At 35.5% G+C, this 18,259-nt stretch overlaps 1 protein-coding gene across 5 annotated transcripts in view; it reads right to left on the bottom strand.

Moving 5' to 3' along the window:
* Positions 1 to 405: 405 nt before the first annotated feature.
* Positions 406 to 18,259, bottom strand: part of usta (uronyl 2-sulfotransferase a) — a 118,858-nt gene continuing 101,004 nt past the window's right edge. For 3 of the 5 annotated variants that reach the window (XM_009294731.4, XM_073932604.1, XM_073932603.1), the window contains exons 4-8: positions 17,934 to 18,013; positions 17,672 to 17,825; positions 4,429 to 4,526; positions 4,071 to 4,228; positions 406 to 2,275 (exon numbers count right to left, since the gene is read on the bottom strand). In XM_009294731.4, the coding sequence (XP_009293006.1) occupies positions 1,968 to 2,275; positions 4,071 to 4,228; positions 4,429 to 4,526; positions 17,672 to 17,825; positions 17,934 to 18,013 (798 nt within the window). In that variant the 3' untranslated portion in view covers positions 406 to 1,967. 5 annotated transcript variants of the gene reach the window in all.

An 18,259-nucleotide genomic window follows, 5' to 3' on the forward strand; every position in this document is an offset into this window, starting at 1 on the left:
GGGGAAAATTATCACGCGTTTACAGTACAGTCAAATCAAGTTGTGTCCGAATTCCGAAACCGCTCACTCATTAATTAATCCGCATGTTCTCCGACTCCCGTTGTTCACGCGGGTTTCCTCCAGGTGCTCCGGTTTCCCAGTACTGGGCTGCAGCTGGAAGGGCATCCTCTGTGTAAAAGTTAGTGGTTCATCTGCTGTGGCGACCCATGATGAATTTAGGGACTAAGCCGAATGAAAATGAATGAATGAATGAATTAGCTTTTAATTTTAGAAATCGACAATATAATAGATAAGTTTAACAAGTTTCCCCATAAACATGTGTTTGGATTGATCTATTTTTAGAAACATTTTCTCAAACAGACACTTCTTATTCATGGTTGAATGCTTAAAAAACAAAAAAACAAATGCTGTTAAAATGCTTTTATTTTGAGAGCTTTCCCATTAAAGGTGCAGTTAATTTGTAAAATGTTAGCCATTTCATTTAGATTTGGTATCCAAAGATTGGTCACTCCAGCTGACCTTTAGTAATAAGCAGACATCATATGAATTAATATTTTCCAGCTGTTAGATGGCAAAAACAAAAATGTATCTGCTCTTTTTTTTGGTTTCCTGAGATTTGAACATGGAATGCAATCATCAAAATTAACAGTATACAATAAATTAAACAATATAAAAATTCACACTGAACACAACAAACAAACAAACAAACAAACAAACAAACAAACAAGTACTGGCAAGTTTAAATGGGAAGTGTTAAATTCTGCAAGAGCTTGTAGCTATTATAACAACTATGTAGTCTTTTATCAATTATTTAACTTTACCAGAATAGTTTAACATAAGGTTTTCATGACCAGTAATGAATACAAACGGACCTTCCTTACTTCTGGATAAGTGTTGATCTGTGAAGTTGATCATTTAGAAAAAAAAGTAATTTACAAAATAAAACTCCCCAAAATGTTCACATTCATTGTTTTGATGTCCTGTTGTCAAACTTGATTTCCAATGTGCTGTTTGACAGCCTCCTTTATCACGTTCATTCACCTCTAAAAACATATTCACTTTAATATTATGGCCTTGTTTACTTTGTTTTATATCATGATTCTGCCAGAACATTAACCACTGGCAAACAGTTACGGGGTGATAGACTCTTCCCTAATAGTTCTGCAATATACACTGCAGATCAATTGAACAAAATTGCATTGCTGCTCTAAAAACACAGTTTCCATTTTCATTTCAGGGTGAACTATAATTTTAAGTCCTCTTAGCACTTGATGTAGGAAATGGGAACTCAATGGCCAATTGCATGCAATGACAGACCAGGCAAAAAAAGAAAACTTTAACATCCACTCAATTCTGTGCTGCATCTTGCAGACATTCATTGTACAACACCTTTCATTTTTAATATAAAAAAGGTCTTAGCACTGAACTTCTGGCACAGTATCGCAGCAGGTTTCTGGAACCAGAGGAGGAAGCGAGTAACAATAAACTGATTAGATCTGACTTGTGATTACAGCTTCATCTTCTAGGTTTAAACCTTGGCACTTTGAAGGTTTGGCACTTTGCTATGATCCTAACTTGTCTCCATTGTGTGGTCTGAATGTGTCTGCATGAAAGCATGGGCTGATTTGAGTCCAAGGTCACTCAGCTTCCAGGCCTAAAAATTAGCCTTCCACAGCATGTCGATCTGCTAATTCATCTCTTCATTTTGACAATCCAGCAACATCCCTGTAATTCCAGTTGGGAAATGACCATAACCAACTGCTCAATTTCATAAACATGTAACCGTCTGTTCCTTAAATAACTACTCAGCGCTTCTCACAACAGTGTCTTGAAGGGCCGTCCCGTTAAAAACACAGGGATTACTATTACACACCCAGTTTTGACTAGGGAATGTTGACTCTACCTCCTTGTCGGATGTAGACACCAAGCTTATGAGTTATCTGTCGTGCTTAAACCACAGCTATGACTCAAGGCTGAACCAACCATATATTGGCATCTTCTTGGCCAATGTCATCTTCCTCCTCCTCTTCCTCCTCCTCCTCTTCCAAAGGCTCATGAGTCCTGAGGGCAAGTTCACGGAGGAAGTCAGGTTCGTGAGCAGAGTTCTGGGAGGAGGACTTGAGGCCAATCTTCTTCTTGGTCAGATGGAACTGGTCACGAATAAAGTTGTAAAAGTCATACTCGTACTTCATCCTTTGGTAAAGTACCTGCAGAGCCTCTATAGTGGGCATGTGCTTCTTCACTGTTCCGGTAAGGTTCCCCATCTTCCAGAATGCTGCAGAAAAGGCACAAGTACAAAACTATGAGTCAAAGACGAAGCAACAGTGTTGCCAATACTTTAGTTCATACGTCTCAAACTAGATTTCTGAAGGGCCACAGGTCTGCATAGTTTTGCTCCAAACCTAATCAAACACAGCTTATCCAACTAATCATGGTCTTCAAAACTGCAAGAAACATTTAAGCAGGTGTGAGATGAAGGTGGTTGGAGAAAAACTGCAAAGTTTGAGACCACTGCTTTAGTTTATGTACCAATTCTTACTGTTAATTAGTAACTTACGACCTTTCATTTATTTTATTTTCAGCTTAGTCTCTTTATTAATATGGGGTCGCCACTCGCCACAGCGGAAAGAACTGCCAACTTATTTAGCATATGTTTTACGCAGCGGATGCCCTTCCAGCTGTAACCCATCACTGGGAAACATCCATATGCACTCATACACTATATACAATTTTAGCTGACCCAAATCACCAATAGCGTATGTCTTTGGACTTATGGGGGAAATAAGAGCACCTGGAGGAAACCCACACGAACATGGGGAGAACATGCAAACTCCACACAGAAATGCCAACTGACCCAACCAAGGCTCGAACCAGCGACCTTCTTGCTGTGAGACGATCGTGCTAGCCACTGTGATGCCCCGACTTATGACTTGTCTATTTTTGAAATATTGTCTGTTTATTGGTACTTATAAAGTACACATTCTGCATGATCTTATTCTACATCCCTAATGTTAGCTAGCCTATAATGTTTCTCTTTCAATACTGAACTGCTTTCTGAGTTTAAAAATGACTGCTTAAGTTATTAAGAATAGGAACAAGTTATTCTTTATTAAGAAAACAATATGTTTGTAACATTTTTTACTTATTAATTCAGTTTATTTCCTCAGTAATGAAATATTTTTACTTTGATGCTGCTATAAATATAAATGTATATTATTATGTGAATGTTCCAGCGTGTAAAATACTTTATTAAATGTTCTCATATTATCTGGTAAGTATTTCATTTGTAAATGCAATCAGTTTCATCATTTATCATTTAATGATCCATTAATGTTTTTTTCATTTTCTCTGTTTGAATGAATTAAAACCTTTAGACAGTGTCCTGCAGCCACCTACTAGGTGGTTTTAATTTAATATTTGTATACATTGTAGCCTAATTAAAGTTACAAATAATTTCATAATCTAATAATACTGCATTTTAATCTTATAATTAAAACGCAGTCTCCTTATTGTTAGAAGTCACTATCTAACTATATCTGTAGCAAATATGCAGCTAAGTAAATTCTCTATGGGGAGTTTTGTGTAGGTGGAGGTAAAAATACACTGCGTGTAGTGAAACCTGACAGCATGTGAACATCACGTGAAAAGGGTTTACTGTTTGTTAATAATGAGAATTGTACCTTAAAATGAAATGTGATTAAAGATTGTAGCACATGCTTCAGTTATCATTGGTTTAAAGATTAAAGATGAGTTTAGGGATCAAAACTAATAATAATGGCTAAATAATATGCAAATGCCACAAATACTTCTAATAATACATACAAAGAGGTCAGCTGCAAAAATAACTCTTCATGCCTTTTCACAGCATGTCTTTAGTTAATCCTGACAGTAGTTTTTAACACTAAAATATATTGCTGCATTGGTGTAAGTAAATCAGGGCATCATTTTTTAAAATTATCAAATAAATGTTTGTTTATTTCCACTTCTATGTTATTTAATTTACCCTTCACATTTACCTTTATTATTTGAATTTCTCACATTTTAATTCAGAGTAACTGAATAAAGCACACCTGGACTCTTGTAGATGGTTAGGACATCACTAAAGTAGTGAGGTAGAAGTCTCTCCAGCAAGAGTAATACATCCTCCAGCTCCTCCAGAATCCCCACAAGTAGAAAGTTCTCTATAACATTTTGTTTGGCCCTCTCCACTGCCCACATACCCGGCTCCCTGTAGCAGACAAATATAATAAACATTTTTTTGATAAAGCATGCAATAATAATACTGATAATACTGTTTGTGAAAATAAACAGCACATATAATGTTTATACTGCAGTCACTGAACACTTTATTATAACACTATACAAATCCGAGTTCCTCGGGTTCTGTGACTGTCACTACAAGAAGAGTTTGCTTTTAGATTGCATTACCTGCACTGAGGGTGTTGTCCACAAAAGTATGGAACGATGTAGAAGAGGCGAGGGTTTGAGCACTCTGGGTAGTTCTCCATGATACACACGTTAATGTCCTGCAGTGAAGAAATGGGAAAATGAGTCAGACAGAGATACAGCCAAAAACTACGCAAAGCATAAAAAAAGAAGAAAAAGTGCTTATAAATCATAGATTAGCAGATGCATCCAAAGTACCGCCGAACTGTTTGAAAGAACACAAGGGGGCGCCACTCACATAAGCAAAGTTAAAAGCTGCGTTCCATTCTGAAGGGCTCATTCCCATACCCTATGAAGGATTCACTTTACAGTGTGAGCTTTGAAAAAGCGAAACATGATGGGGACCATAAAGCTGCAAAGATTCTTTCAAATAAACGAACAGCATCCATCACTTGCTCCCTTTAAAATCTCTGGTTTGAAGCACCTGTGCTGACTTCAAAGTGGCCTTTGGAGGTGGATTTATAAAGTTTGAAATGCAGAAATAATGTGACAGGATTCATGGTTATAAAACAGTCCTAAAACACAAGCAATCACTAATCAAGACCCAATGCATTAAAGCAATGCTTCATCACTTTATTTGATCCAGTTACGCAGGGGAACTTTAGATGGAAAAACACCCACGGCACACACTTATTCAAAACAAACACTGCATTCTAAATTGCATACTACTCGAGTAATATGAACTTACTTCACAACTGTTAGAAAGGTATGTTCTATATGGCAGGATTGTGGATATTATGAATGGGATTCGCGATTCTGTCAGTATCACATGACCTCATTTCACTCCCATTCATAAATTCTCTCATTGGGCCTCAAAGGATAATAAACTGTCTTTATTGGATGATAATTTAAGGATCTCACTTTCAGGATATCTACTTGCCTACTGTATGTGCCTCTGCCTACATTTTTGTTAAATGTAAAATACATTGCTCCAGGTACACTTCGCTGTATGTTTCAGATGAAAAATCTACTAGAGAAAAGTACAAAAAACTTAATTCATTGTACTTAATTTGTAGGGTACAATGTATCCCTGTAAATATCATTAGTGTGAAAAGGAACAAAAGTTGTTGGTGTCATACTACCTCATAGTGTTCATTTTACCTTGAAACTGCAGTCAGATGTATGGTCAAGTACATTTTTTGACAAAACTGTATGCTGAATCCAGTGTTGTTGAGTAAGTGACTTAAAAAAATACAAATTACTGAAAACTACTGGAAAATTGCAATCTGATTACATTACTAATTACTTAGTGTAAAAAGTAATCAGATTAATAATTACTTTAAAGTTACTTTTAAAACATATAAAATATACCTATAAAATACAAAATAAACTGAAGCTCTTTCAGTACTTTAATATACACTGAAAACGTTACAATGGGTTGATTACAGCAGATTGACAAATTCAAAAGACTTAAAGAGTTTGCCCAAAACTGAAAATTCTCTCATCATTCACTTGTTCCAAACCTGTTTGTCTTTTTTTAACGCAAAAGAAGACATTAAGGAGAAAACTGGATACCTTAAACTTTTGACATCCATATATGCAAAAGCACTGCAGTGTTTGTGTGTTCTGTGTTTGTCTGAGGTAACTACCGAAATGTGTATATTCCATTCAAAGCATGAAGCTGCAATTATTGTCATGTGACTCGTAGTTTTCAACTGGTGCGCCTGGAAAATGCGAGCATGTGCATTATGCTTTTTGGATATGTGTGCGCAAGACGCGCGCCTCCATTGGAAATAACGAATTTACACGCGCAAAAGATGTGATATATGTAACGGCCCCAGAAGAAGCTAAGCTTCTCTCCACATTCAGAAGATACCTTCACTCCCGATCCTGCACAAAAATCCAGTGTAGCCTGTTTAGGCTGAGTTGGACTGCCATGTTTTTGGGCGCCGGTGTCCTCTTTGGTGATTCAATTACTTAAACAAGTTGCTGGTCGAGTAAAAAGCAGTTTAAAGTTCTTTAGAGACTACCTTTGACAGCAATATTTTTGTTTTTACACTCAATGAAATCAAAGTAATGTCTGTATTTCCACTTGAAGAAGCAAACACGCTAGTCAACATCTATCACCATTTTCAGCTTAAGTTTTCCAGCAATTTAACTACTTGACTTTAGTAACTGTGTAATCAAATTACACAAATTTGCCTTTACAAAACTCAATGCAATAAACATTGCTTATGTGACTAAACATGGTAACAGAGAGAGCTTATTTCACGCTGACTGGTAGATTGTCAAGATGACATTTGTTATAAAGGAGGGCAGTTTGTCAAGTTAACAGCCTGGTCTCTAACTGGTGCACAAGAGAGGTTAAGTAAAGTGCACACAGCCACGAGGCTCCAGACTGCAGGCTCTCCTCCTCTTTCATGAGCCCCAGGTGGGGCTTTAGAGCTGCTGGGAATCACATGCCAGCTGTGGGTCTAGAAGAGAAGGGCCCTCATGCTGGCAGGTAGAAAAACATACTCAGAGTTGTGTCAGCATTAATCTTTAACAGCAGAATGGCCCTTACACATGCCAAGTATGAGCCGATACGTGAACATTATTTCCCTGCCTTTCATTAAGCTTTAAGTCAGGAAATGAAAAGGTCTCTGCTGCTTTGCAATACATCATCTTTAGTCAAGAAGATTTTAGATATTTACTTTGGACTACCTTCTTCATATCCCAACCATTAATAGCGTTAATGTTTTTCAATTATCAGTCAGTTTTGGTTATTAATGTTATTGATGGGGTTTCCAGTTTTGATCAGCCTTTTGAGACTGGAAATGGTGGATAATTCATATACTTATGGCAGACGAGATCATTTTAGATTTTTTAAACTGTCTTTAGAGTTTGTGTAATTTGAGTTAACTTGCAATTTGAGTCAACTCCCAATATGACATACCTTCACTTTTTAAAATACTCAGCATTCCAAAAAACAGTGTTTCTTATTGCTGTACATAAAAATGTGAACTTAGATCAGGGGTTTCCATGGTCCCAAACAAGATCATCTTTTTGAGAAATCACACAGTTGCTTGTATAAAGACCAGTTTATATATATATATATATATATATATATATATATATATATATATATATATATATATATATATATATATATATATATATATATATATATATATATATATATATATATATATATATAAAGTATTACAATATTGAAATATTAATTGTTAAATATTTAGTTTCTATTAAGTTACATTATTACAAATTTCCTACTCTTTAATATAGTTTTCCATTTTGTCATTGTATATTTAATGTATAAAGGCACTATATTTATTCATTTTAATTCATATCAAATTTTGGAAAATGTACTTATTATAATCTTATTAAATTATATTTTTGTATACATTACTTCATAATTAGCATTATGCAGTTTTTATTTTTGTTTAAGCTTTTTTATTTTATATTATTGGTTTCTAATAATTTAAAAATATTTTTTTTTCATAATTTTCTATAATTTCCTATTTTTTATACATTATTTATATTTATTTATTTTCATTCTTAAAACACAGTTTATAGTGCATTTGTTTACATTATACAGTAGCAATTACTTTACATTCTAAAATGAACAGCAAAAGAAAACAAAGTGGTTATGCAAATGGGTTTCATATTTGAGATGCAATATAAGCTGCTATTCTGTCTTATAGATTTTTGAGAAAAACAGGACTGATATTGCTATCAATGCAATTTACAAACCACATTAAATTTATATGGCTGGTTCAGGCCTGTCATAGATAAATAAGTGATTAATTGAATCAATTAATCAAATGATTTGTTCAAAAGCAAAATCATTCCTAAACTAAACACTAAATAACTTTTTTTATTGGAAAAAAAGACTATTGCGTATTAAATTTTACTCGCCCTGTATACATTTTTTGTTTGTTGAAATGTATAAAAGCAATGCCAAATTTGAGGTAAGACATTTTCAGGAATGCAGCACTCTTTCATGTGTAAAAAAACTAAAACTTCTACAGGCATATTATTTATTTATTTATCAGGATCCCCATTAGCCACTACCAAGGTAGTGGCTATTCTTCCTGGGGTCCATCGAACATAACACAAAATTACATTAATACACAACTACAAAGACTAATAAAAACATTAAAATACAAAATTCATACATAACATCCAAATCAACATCCACTTAATATTGTTCCATTAAATATTTTTTAAATGATTTTTTAAACCTCCTTTTACTTTTATATTATGAATTAAAAAGAAAAAAGAATTAAAAATTATTTATTTTATATTATGGATATTATGAATTTTACAGTAAGTACTGTAAGTAGTACTAAGTAAGTAAGTAAGTAAGTAAGTAATGTGCATTTAAATCAGGCATTTATTGTGTTTTATTTTAACACAACTTTATTTATTCTTCCTTACAATTATGCGAGATGTCTCTCCACACCACACACCACTGTGAAGCATCCACCTGGATAAGCTATGAAAATGACAGGACAATGGCACTAGCGCACTCACCACACACCAGCTGCAGGTAAAGAGAAGAGACAGAGATACAGCCAATTCGGTGGATGAAAATGACTGGGAGGCCATGATGGGTAAGGGCCAATGAACAAAATTTGGTCAGGACAGGTCAGGTCAGGACCTCAGTTTAACATCTCAAACGAAAGATGGTGCTCACTGATAGTATGGTGTCCTCATCATTATACTGGGAAATTAGCACTTAGATAGACAGTAGGTGCTCTCAAACATGCTTAATTTACAGTGAATGCTTCTAGACATTCAAGACATATTTAAAAATCTAAATCAAAGTGAGTGAAATATTTAATTCAAGCGACAACATCCTGCTGTCTCTCGTGAAGCCAATAAGGAAGTAACTGAAACTGCAATTCATCAACTAGCCTTTGATACTCCAGATGTCCACTGACTGCTATGCTAAATTGGCCAATAGTACAGCTGATAAAACATGTTTACAGCCTGGTACAAAAGATGGTGTCTGTGCATATAGCTAATATTACCCTTCATAACAACTGTGAGGGGGGTTTATTTTTTATAACTCATCCGTTTCGTTTTTATTAAGTCTGCATAATTAAGGGCGTGGCCACTTGAGTGACAACTAGATTTTGCTTGTCGCCGCTTCGTCACCTCAGCTGATTAACTGCTGAACTCTGCATATACATCCTATTTTGTTTTGTTTTATGTGGCCTTACACAGTCAGTTGCCTTTTGGGATTATTAACTACAAATATCAGGTAATTTGGCATGCTGTGTGCACTTAATTTTTCTCACAAACCATTCAAGTGGCCTCCATTTCCCAGGTGAGTGATATTATACACTTATGCCATCTCTAAAAATGTATTTGTTTTATTTAATATTATTTATCATTTATAATTGTCTGTAGAACTGTAAAGCACTCCAGAATCTGACAGATCGATTAGCTGTAGGCTATGGAACAGTAATCTGAAGTGTTGTCATACAGTGTAATGCCTGGATTTCATAAATGTTCTTGCATTTACTAACATAGATTATATTTGAAGTATTTGGAAGCAATTTGCGTTTTCCTCTTGTAGAAAAACGTCAAAAGAACAATGTTTAGTGGTTCAATTTATTACAAGAGTGTTTTTTTAAAAGAATAAACACTTGATATAGACTATTGATATAGTACACAACCAAGAACGTGTGGTCAGAACACAAACGGGTCACAGGCAATGAATTATTAAGCATTTCTCTCAAAGAAAAGCCTGTCTAAGCAAACTACTAGCACGCATCTATAGCTCCACTGATGCTCCGCCTCTTTGCCCTTTTTGGTAACCCCTGGTCGGTGCAATAACGAGTAAACAAAATGATGACAGTTGGCTACGCCTAGTTTCATTTACGCTCTTCAGAAACCAATGGGTGACATGATGGATACAATGTCCATATGTTTTACAATCTACAGTATGATTTAATTACATGAGCTTTGAAACAACAAATAGTATATTATTGCAGATCTATATCCAACTTCAACTTTTTTCCCCCTATCCTTACATTTATTACATGCAAATTGTGAACTAGAGCAAAAGGAGCAGACTGCTCTCTGTTTAACTCACTTTCTCTGTTCTCTGAACGTGTTCATTTGTTGACAATATCAAGCTGATGCACTGGCGACTCCTTCAAAGCAGCGGAGCTCCAGGAGGGCCAGATCCTTTAACAATACTCACTCTGTGTGTTTCTGAAAATAGACTAAAAGCCAAGAGCGCATCAATGTCCTTTCATCCGCATCTCCAGTCCGGCCCAGCGGAGACACACACACACAACTCTGATGGACATGAGCTTTGAACACACAAATGCTATTGCTGCAAGACAAACAGGTTAGGTTCCACTTGAGCTTCCGCTGACTTTTTGGAATATAAAAAGAGAAAGCATTAAAGTACAGAAAGCCAGATGGCCAAAAGGGCAAATGTTTACCATGAACAAAATAAACCGAAATGTCACCCTCTAAAAGATCAGCAATTACGCAGAAACTTCCAGAACAACCTACTCAATCCCTGAGGAGATAATAACAGCTTAAAGCTGAGCCAGACGTCTAAAACTAACAATTAAAAACAAGTTCAATGAGGAGGAAGACGCTGTTTAATGGAGAGCAGAAAATATAGAAAGAAAGTCTACTCGACTATATGAAATGACATATAAAGTTGCAGCAAACGGCTATAATGTGCTTCTGGCAATTGTCCCGATTAGTAAAACAGGGCAATCTTTCGAGCGCGGTCTCTTTCTCTCTCTAAGAGGAGCTACTTCAGCTCAGGTGACACACTTATTTGGCCTTGTGTTCTTGATTCAGTCCCAAGGTGGCCATTTCACTAAAGCACCTGGGAACACAGCCATCACAATTTACCCCAACTACCTCCAGATGGACGTCACCAAGCAACACACTCTTTGCCTCACGCGAAGGAAAACATTTTGCTGTCAAGAAAGCTCTACAAAAAATGGAAGGCACAAAATAAATACAAATGTTTATTGCATATACTGTACAACATTCAGCTAAATTATGTAGCAAAGCAAATAAGAGATGAGTTTAGATGATATGAGAAAAGGACTGTCTGCTAGAGTATGCTAGAGGGAAGCTGAGGAAGTTCCATTAAGAGAGGCAATTTCCTGCCTGTGAACACACACACACTCACGCACACAGAGTTGTTTTTTAGGATATAGTAGGATGACAGGAGATGCAGTGGGAAAGAGAGAGAGGGACCTGATCTGGAAAGGTGTACGAGCAGGAACTCGAACTCAGGATGCCTGGAGCACTTTTGCTCTACATGTTGGCACACTGCCCACTGGGCAATCAGCACCGTCATGCAGAGTTAAGCTTTTAATGACTTCAGTCATTGGTATACATGGGCAGTACATCAGTCCTCCAGCTTTGAAGGTCTGCCAGCGCAACTTACAACAAACAAATTTTTTTTATCTTTGTTGGCACAAGAACACATACAAGTGGCAAACTTCTTCTCACAGGCTTTACAGTGAATGCTTTAGTCATTTTCATAGCGGACTTTATCCCAAATTACTAAATCGTTTAACCACTCTTCGAAAAGTGTAGATGCTGGATTAACATTCACCACATGATCACTAATAAGATGCGACATTATTTGTAACTTTAGGCGGTTTCTAAAACAAAATCTGTCAGTGTAGTTATCATTCTCTCATCTTCAGAGCTTTACATTTTCGCGGCTCTAGCTTTGTGTCATCTGACGGAAGATGGCGCAGATTGACAGTTGATATTAACCAATCCATTCGTGTTCAGTTCTAGTGCAGTGGGCCAATCAGAAGAACTTGAAGGCCGGGCATGCATTGCAGACTTTGTTTACTGTAGCAAGTTGACATGACAACTGTTTTAAACTATTTCTGAGCACTGCGTTTCACGTTTCAGGTGTAAAGATGCATTCTGTGTGAATGCCTACTGAACCTGCGCATGTTGTGGACATTTTTGTAGTAAAAAAAACGCAGCATAGCAACAGTTTTTATGCACTCGCACAAATGCTCCCAAACATATTTTGAGGTTGCATAGACACAATTTTGGGCACATATGTGACCAAAAAAGTCACAATTTCGCGCCCTGCATTGATCAAAGGTGATCTGAGAGGCATTTAAAATGTCATAAACATTCCTATTGCAAAGAAATGCTCTTTTTTTATTCATCAAACGGCCCTGGAATAACTGTTTTAATAACTGTATTTGAAAAAATAAGCAGTACAAGTATTTAGTACATTGATAATAATAAAACGGCTATAGCAGGATCATGAAGGATCATGTGACAATGAAAACAGAAGTAATCCTTGAGGAAAATTTGTTTTAAAAACACCCGCTTCGAATGTGATCACTCATTCACGCATTATCAGGCGTTATCAGCTGAAAGATATGGGCCAGTAGGGGCCTTCTGCACCTACTAGTAAGCTCAGAAGGCTGTTATCATCCATCCACATGATTAATCAGTTATACTGATAGAAAAGACCCCAGATCCAGATCTGTTTTTACATTACTGTGACAGTTGGGTTTAGGGTTGGGGTAGATGTTAATAAAATACAATTAATGGAAACTTAATAAATAATATAAACAATTCTCTGTAACTTCCGGCTGCAGCCGTATGTGATCTATGGCTGATTAACCATGTGGGTGGATGGATGATAACAGCCTTCTGAGCCTTCCTAAGATGCAGAAGGCGCATACTGACCCATATCTATCAGCTGATGATGACTGATAACACCCTGTCTATTGAGTGATAACATTTGAATTGGCTGTTTTAAAGTAAGTTGCTTTCTAAAATATACAGGTATAAAAGCAGACAAGGCAGATACCTCTTCATAAACTTATTTAAAATTCATTAAAACAAACAATAAAATGAATAAATAAAATAAATCGATTAATAAATAAAATTTGAAACATATTTTGTTTTCATATTTTTTAAGTAAGGTGGCGCAGTAGGTAGCGCTGTCACCTCACAGCAAGAACGTTGCTGGTTCGAGCTTCGGCAGGGTCAGTTCGCATTTCTGTGTGGAGTTTGCATGTTCTCCCCGCTTTCGCGTGGGTTTCCTTCGGGTGCTCCGGTTTCAGTCCAAAGACATGTGGTACAGGTAAATTGGATATAGTAGGCTAAATTGTTCCTAGTGTATGTGTGTGAATGAGTGTGTATGGATGTTTCGAAGAGATGGGTTGCAGCTGGAAGGGCATCCGCTGCGTGAAACATGTGCTGGATAAGTTGGCGGTTCATTTTGCTGTGGCGACCCCGGATTACTATAGGTACTAAGCCAAAAAGAAAATGAATGAATGAATTTTTTAATTATCAAGTTTGAATAAATTCTAAAATAACTCTAAAATAACTAAGCTAAAATTAGGCATGCACGATATTTATCAAATAGATAATTTATCAACAGAAACAAAATGAGTAAAAATTACATAATTAAAAACAAATAAAATATGATAACAATATCCAATAAACTGAACTTGCTGGTAAATCAATAAATAAGTCTGACATATTAAAGCAAGAATCGGCTGCCGCTTGACAAAAGCAATGCATTCTGATGATGAAAAATATATTTATGAAGGCATGTGTCTGTGTTGTTGTAGGGAATTCCTCAGTACGTCACAGATTGCAATAATTAAATTCATTCTTGACTCATTCCTTGCTATTACTGACACATAAATCAAGCAAACAGATGTGTTTAGTGAGAGACAGATCACAAGCCGTGGTAATGCTAAATTGTAGAGAGAGAAAGAGAGACGTGGTTATCCAGCAGGATCTTCTGTTCAATATGCTCTGATTAAGATGCACGGGAGTCTCTCATTAGCTACGATATGTTCAGCTAGTAACTAAAAAACTGCTGTGTGATATTGCTCATGTCTGTTATTTCAAGATTACAAACCATAATACAATTTTGTGAAACACTTTAAACACTTTGAGAGACAGATTATCAAGTGATATTTTAAATTTATTTAGAAAGCTATCTATTAGTATTCCCATCCATCTTAAAGTTCATAGAACCACATAGATTTTGAGGCAAAAAATAAGAAGCTAATTCATTGAATTATTAGTTTTTACAATTTGTTTACTTTTCCCAATAAATTGCATCAACATAAATTTATATTAAGTTTGTATGAATGTAATCTACTGGTAAAAGTATACATAAAATAGTAAAAACTAATAATGATATTAAATGGTTCATACTGCTTTATCATATTTATCATATCTTTACCATACCTTTATTATATTTACAAGCTTTTTGCACTACACTATTTTGCATCTGCACAACTCTGCTTTGCACTCCTTGCCATATTCCCTATATGTGTAATTGTATTGCTTACATTTTTTTTTCTTATTTCTTTAGATTATATTACATGTATAATTTCTTTTGAATATTCTTCTTTTTGTATTACTATTATATGTTAGCCACCTAGGGTCTGACAGTAATGCAATTTCGATTCTGTGTATGCAGGGGCGGATTTAGTGATTTGGGGGCCCTAAGCAGTTCCAGTCATGTGGCCAAAAATTTCTAAAATGCACCTTTTGTTTTTATTTTTGTTTAGTTTGCTGTTAAACAACTATCTCCTTTTCCACGCAGGACACATTTACGCAGATGTAATAATTACATTCAAATAAAAAAAATTTAGACCCTCACAATACAAAATATAACAGAAAACAATATTATTTATAATTTATAAGTATAAATCTAGGTATTTTTGGGGGGGCCCTCAGATTTCCTGTTCCCCTAAGCAGCCACTTACCTTGCTTATTGGTTAAATCTGCCCCTGTCTGTATGTCTTGTACATGTGGTTGAATTGACAGTAACACTGAATTTGACTTTATTTGTAATTAACATTTCCACAGTTTACGTAACTTAAAAATGTCAAAACTCTCACTTTTTTTATTATTTATTCATTCATTCATTTTCTTTTCGGCTTAGTCTCTTTTATCAATTTGGGGTCACCACAGTGGCATGCACCGGCAACTTATCCAGCATATGTTTTATGCAGAGGATGCCCTTCTAGCTGCAACCCACCTCATATCCATATACACTCATACTGTACACTACGGACAATTTTGCCAACCCAATTCACCTGTACTGCATGTCTTTGGACTGTGGGAGAAACCAGAGCACCAGCAGGAAACCCACGTGAACACTTGGAAAACATGCAAATTCCACTTTTTAAATTAGTTTAAGATAAAATAAAGCAGAACAGAAATATTGTGAAATATCTTTAAGGTTTTTCATTTTAAAGCTTTAAAATGTTATTAATCAATCAATGCTGAAATGTTATATCAAATCACAGATGCCAAATCCAGTTCCTGGAGGGCCGCAGAGGGCGTCTGCACAGTTTAGGTCTAACCCTGCTTTAACACATTTATCTGCAGGTCTAAAACAAGCATGAAGGACACAAATAGGTTCATCAGGAGAGTTTTATTAGGGTTAAAGCTAAACTGTGCAAAGCTGTGGCCTTCCAGCAACTGGATTTGACAATAATGAATCAATGTTGAAAAATATCGTGCACACTCAAAAAATGACTTTTGCTGCTTTTTCAAACTACTTATTTAAAATGAGTACACCTAAAGCACAAAAAGATGCAGGGTTCCACACAATTCATTCATGTTTTCCCAACACAAATTGACTTTTGAAGTTAATCGATTTTGACAAATTTATGTGGATTGAACATAAAACTATTTAATAACCCCCCAAAACTCAAAAAAATGTAGTTGTTTCAGTTCGTTTTTAAAAAAAACAGTTTGAACAAGCAGCAAAATTATTTTTTGAAGTGTAGAAAGCAGAGTATTCATAGATTTATGGGATGAGTTAACAGAGAAAGTCGCCTGGATTGAATTAACTAGTAAGTTGAAAAGAAAAAAGTCCCAGTTAATGTCTCGGATTAATATGTGTCTGGGAAACTGGCCATTTATGTTTTATGTATAACAGATATGAGCCATAATTCTGTCACAATCCTTATTTGACTGATGTAATTCTTCCATCAGTGCCAAGTTTTCATATGATTGTCTTGACTTTCAGCATTCATGTTATTTTTTCCCGAGTAAAAATCAGAGGTTTGTGGATTTAGCAACACAACTGACTTCAACTGAACAAAAAGCAAACATGACTAATCAGTTCCTGAATATACTGCTCACGTTGTCTGTGCTCATTTCCAAACATACAGCCAGATTCTCTAAAAACACTCATTTTGCAACAAATTCATCCTAAAGAGGAAATGCTTTCATCACATCACGTCACTTGACTTTCGGATGCAGCAAACTAGACTAACGGGAGAAAAAAAGGAAAATGAAATTGAGGACGCTTTTAATTGCATTAAGTTCTTGAACTGTTACTTTTGGCCTAGTGAATAAATTCTTTTATAAATCACTTCACAATTTTAATTTGTCCACAATCAGTAGACATACATTAACAAGTGCCATTTCCAATGGGCATTAAATTAGATAAATAAATGACCCTTGAAAATGTCAATCTAAAGATCTGAATTCATTCATTCATTCATTTATTTTCCTTCAGCTTAGTCCTTTATTTATCAGGGGTTGCCACAGCACCTGAATGAGCCGCAAACTAGACAAAAAAAAAACATTTTACAAAGTGTAAGCTCTTCTAGCCGCAACCCATTACTGGGAAACATCCACACACACACACATTCAAACTCATACACTACAGCCAATTTAGTTCATCCAGTTCACCTATACCACATGTCTATGGACTTTTGGTGAAACCGGAGCACCCGGAGGAGTCCCACGCCAACACAGGGAGAACATGCAAACTCCACACAGAAATGCCAGCAGACCCAGCTGGGACTCGAACCAGTGACCATCTTGCTGTGAGGCGATAGTGCTAACCACTGAGCCACCATGTCGCCCCCTAGGTCTGAATTATATGTATTGTAAATATAAATGGACAATATTAACATTCTTTTCACGATTAGAATTTTACACAAGATATTGTTCATTTAAATATTACATCAATTTGATATGTAACTAAATCGGATAATTAACTAAATCAAATCTGTCAAATGTCTCATACTTCATTTCATTTTTACTGACATTCTGTATCCTTGACAAAAATACACTTTTAATATATTTATATAAAAGGAGAAATGGATGTCATGCTGAAAGTTACAGTACAAGTGAGAGACTACAACAACAAAAAGTTTGAAGGTAAAGAACTACCTAATTACTAAAATGTCACAAAATAATAAAGAGAGAATGTCATTAAAAAATGAGGAAGCAAGGAAGGGATTCAGAAAGTGCTTCTGACCAGATATCTCTCATCATCCTTCATCTGGGGTGTGCGGATCAGGTGATTTTGCTCTCCTCTCCAGTCCCCGAAACGACGGAAAAAGTAATTCGAGAGAAAACGGTTAATGGGATCCCTGATGATGTTTATGTAGACAGGCTGTTCTATCCTGAACCTGAGAAAAAAGTAAAAAAAAAAAGATATCATAAAGAGTCTGTGTGCCTGTGTTTTTATCTTTAATCTGATAAGAAACATTTACATAAATGATCCTTGATTTGCTTACCTGGTGAAATTGAGAAAGTGAACATGTCTGGTGTACAGAAAAGGTTGCGGGATATTGCTAATGTTTGTGATCAAATCCACCTGAAAAAAAAAAATCAACAAAAATTAACAGATGAAAATGTTTAGTATAGTATCTTCACTCAATGATACTGACAACTGCAGCAAGAATAGTTGCAAGAATAAATTAAAAATAGCAATAGGTGTAAAAAGTTCCTAAATAAGAGCATCAATAATTTAATAAACTATATCTAATAATACTGCAGATAAATATACATATATAAATTTCTCTCAAACAAATACATTTTAAAAAATCTCATACAGACAAAG

Source organism: Danio rerio, chromosome 20 (genome assembly GCF_049306965.1).
Source record: "Danio rerio strain Tuebingen ecotype United States chromosome 20, GRCz12tu, whole genome shotgun sequence".
Lineage (NCBI taxonomy): Eukaryota > Metazoa > Chordata > Actinopteri > Cypriniformes > Danionidae > Danio > Danio rerio.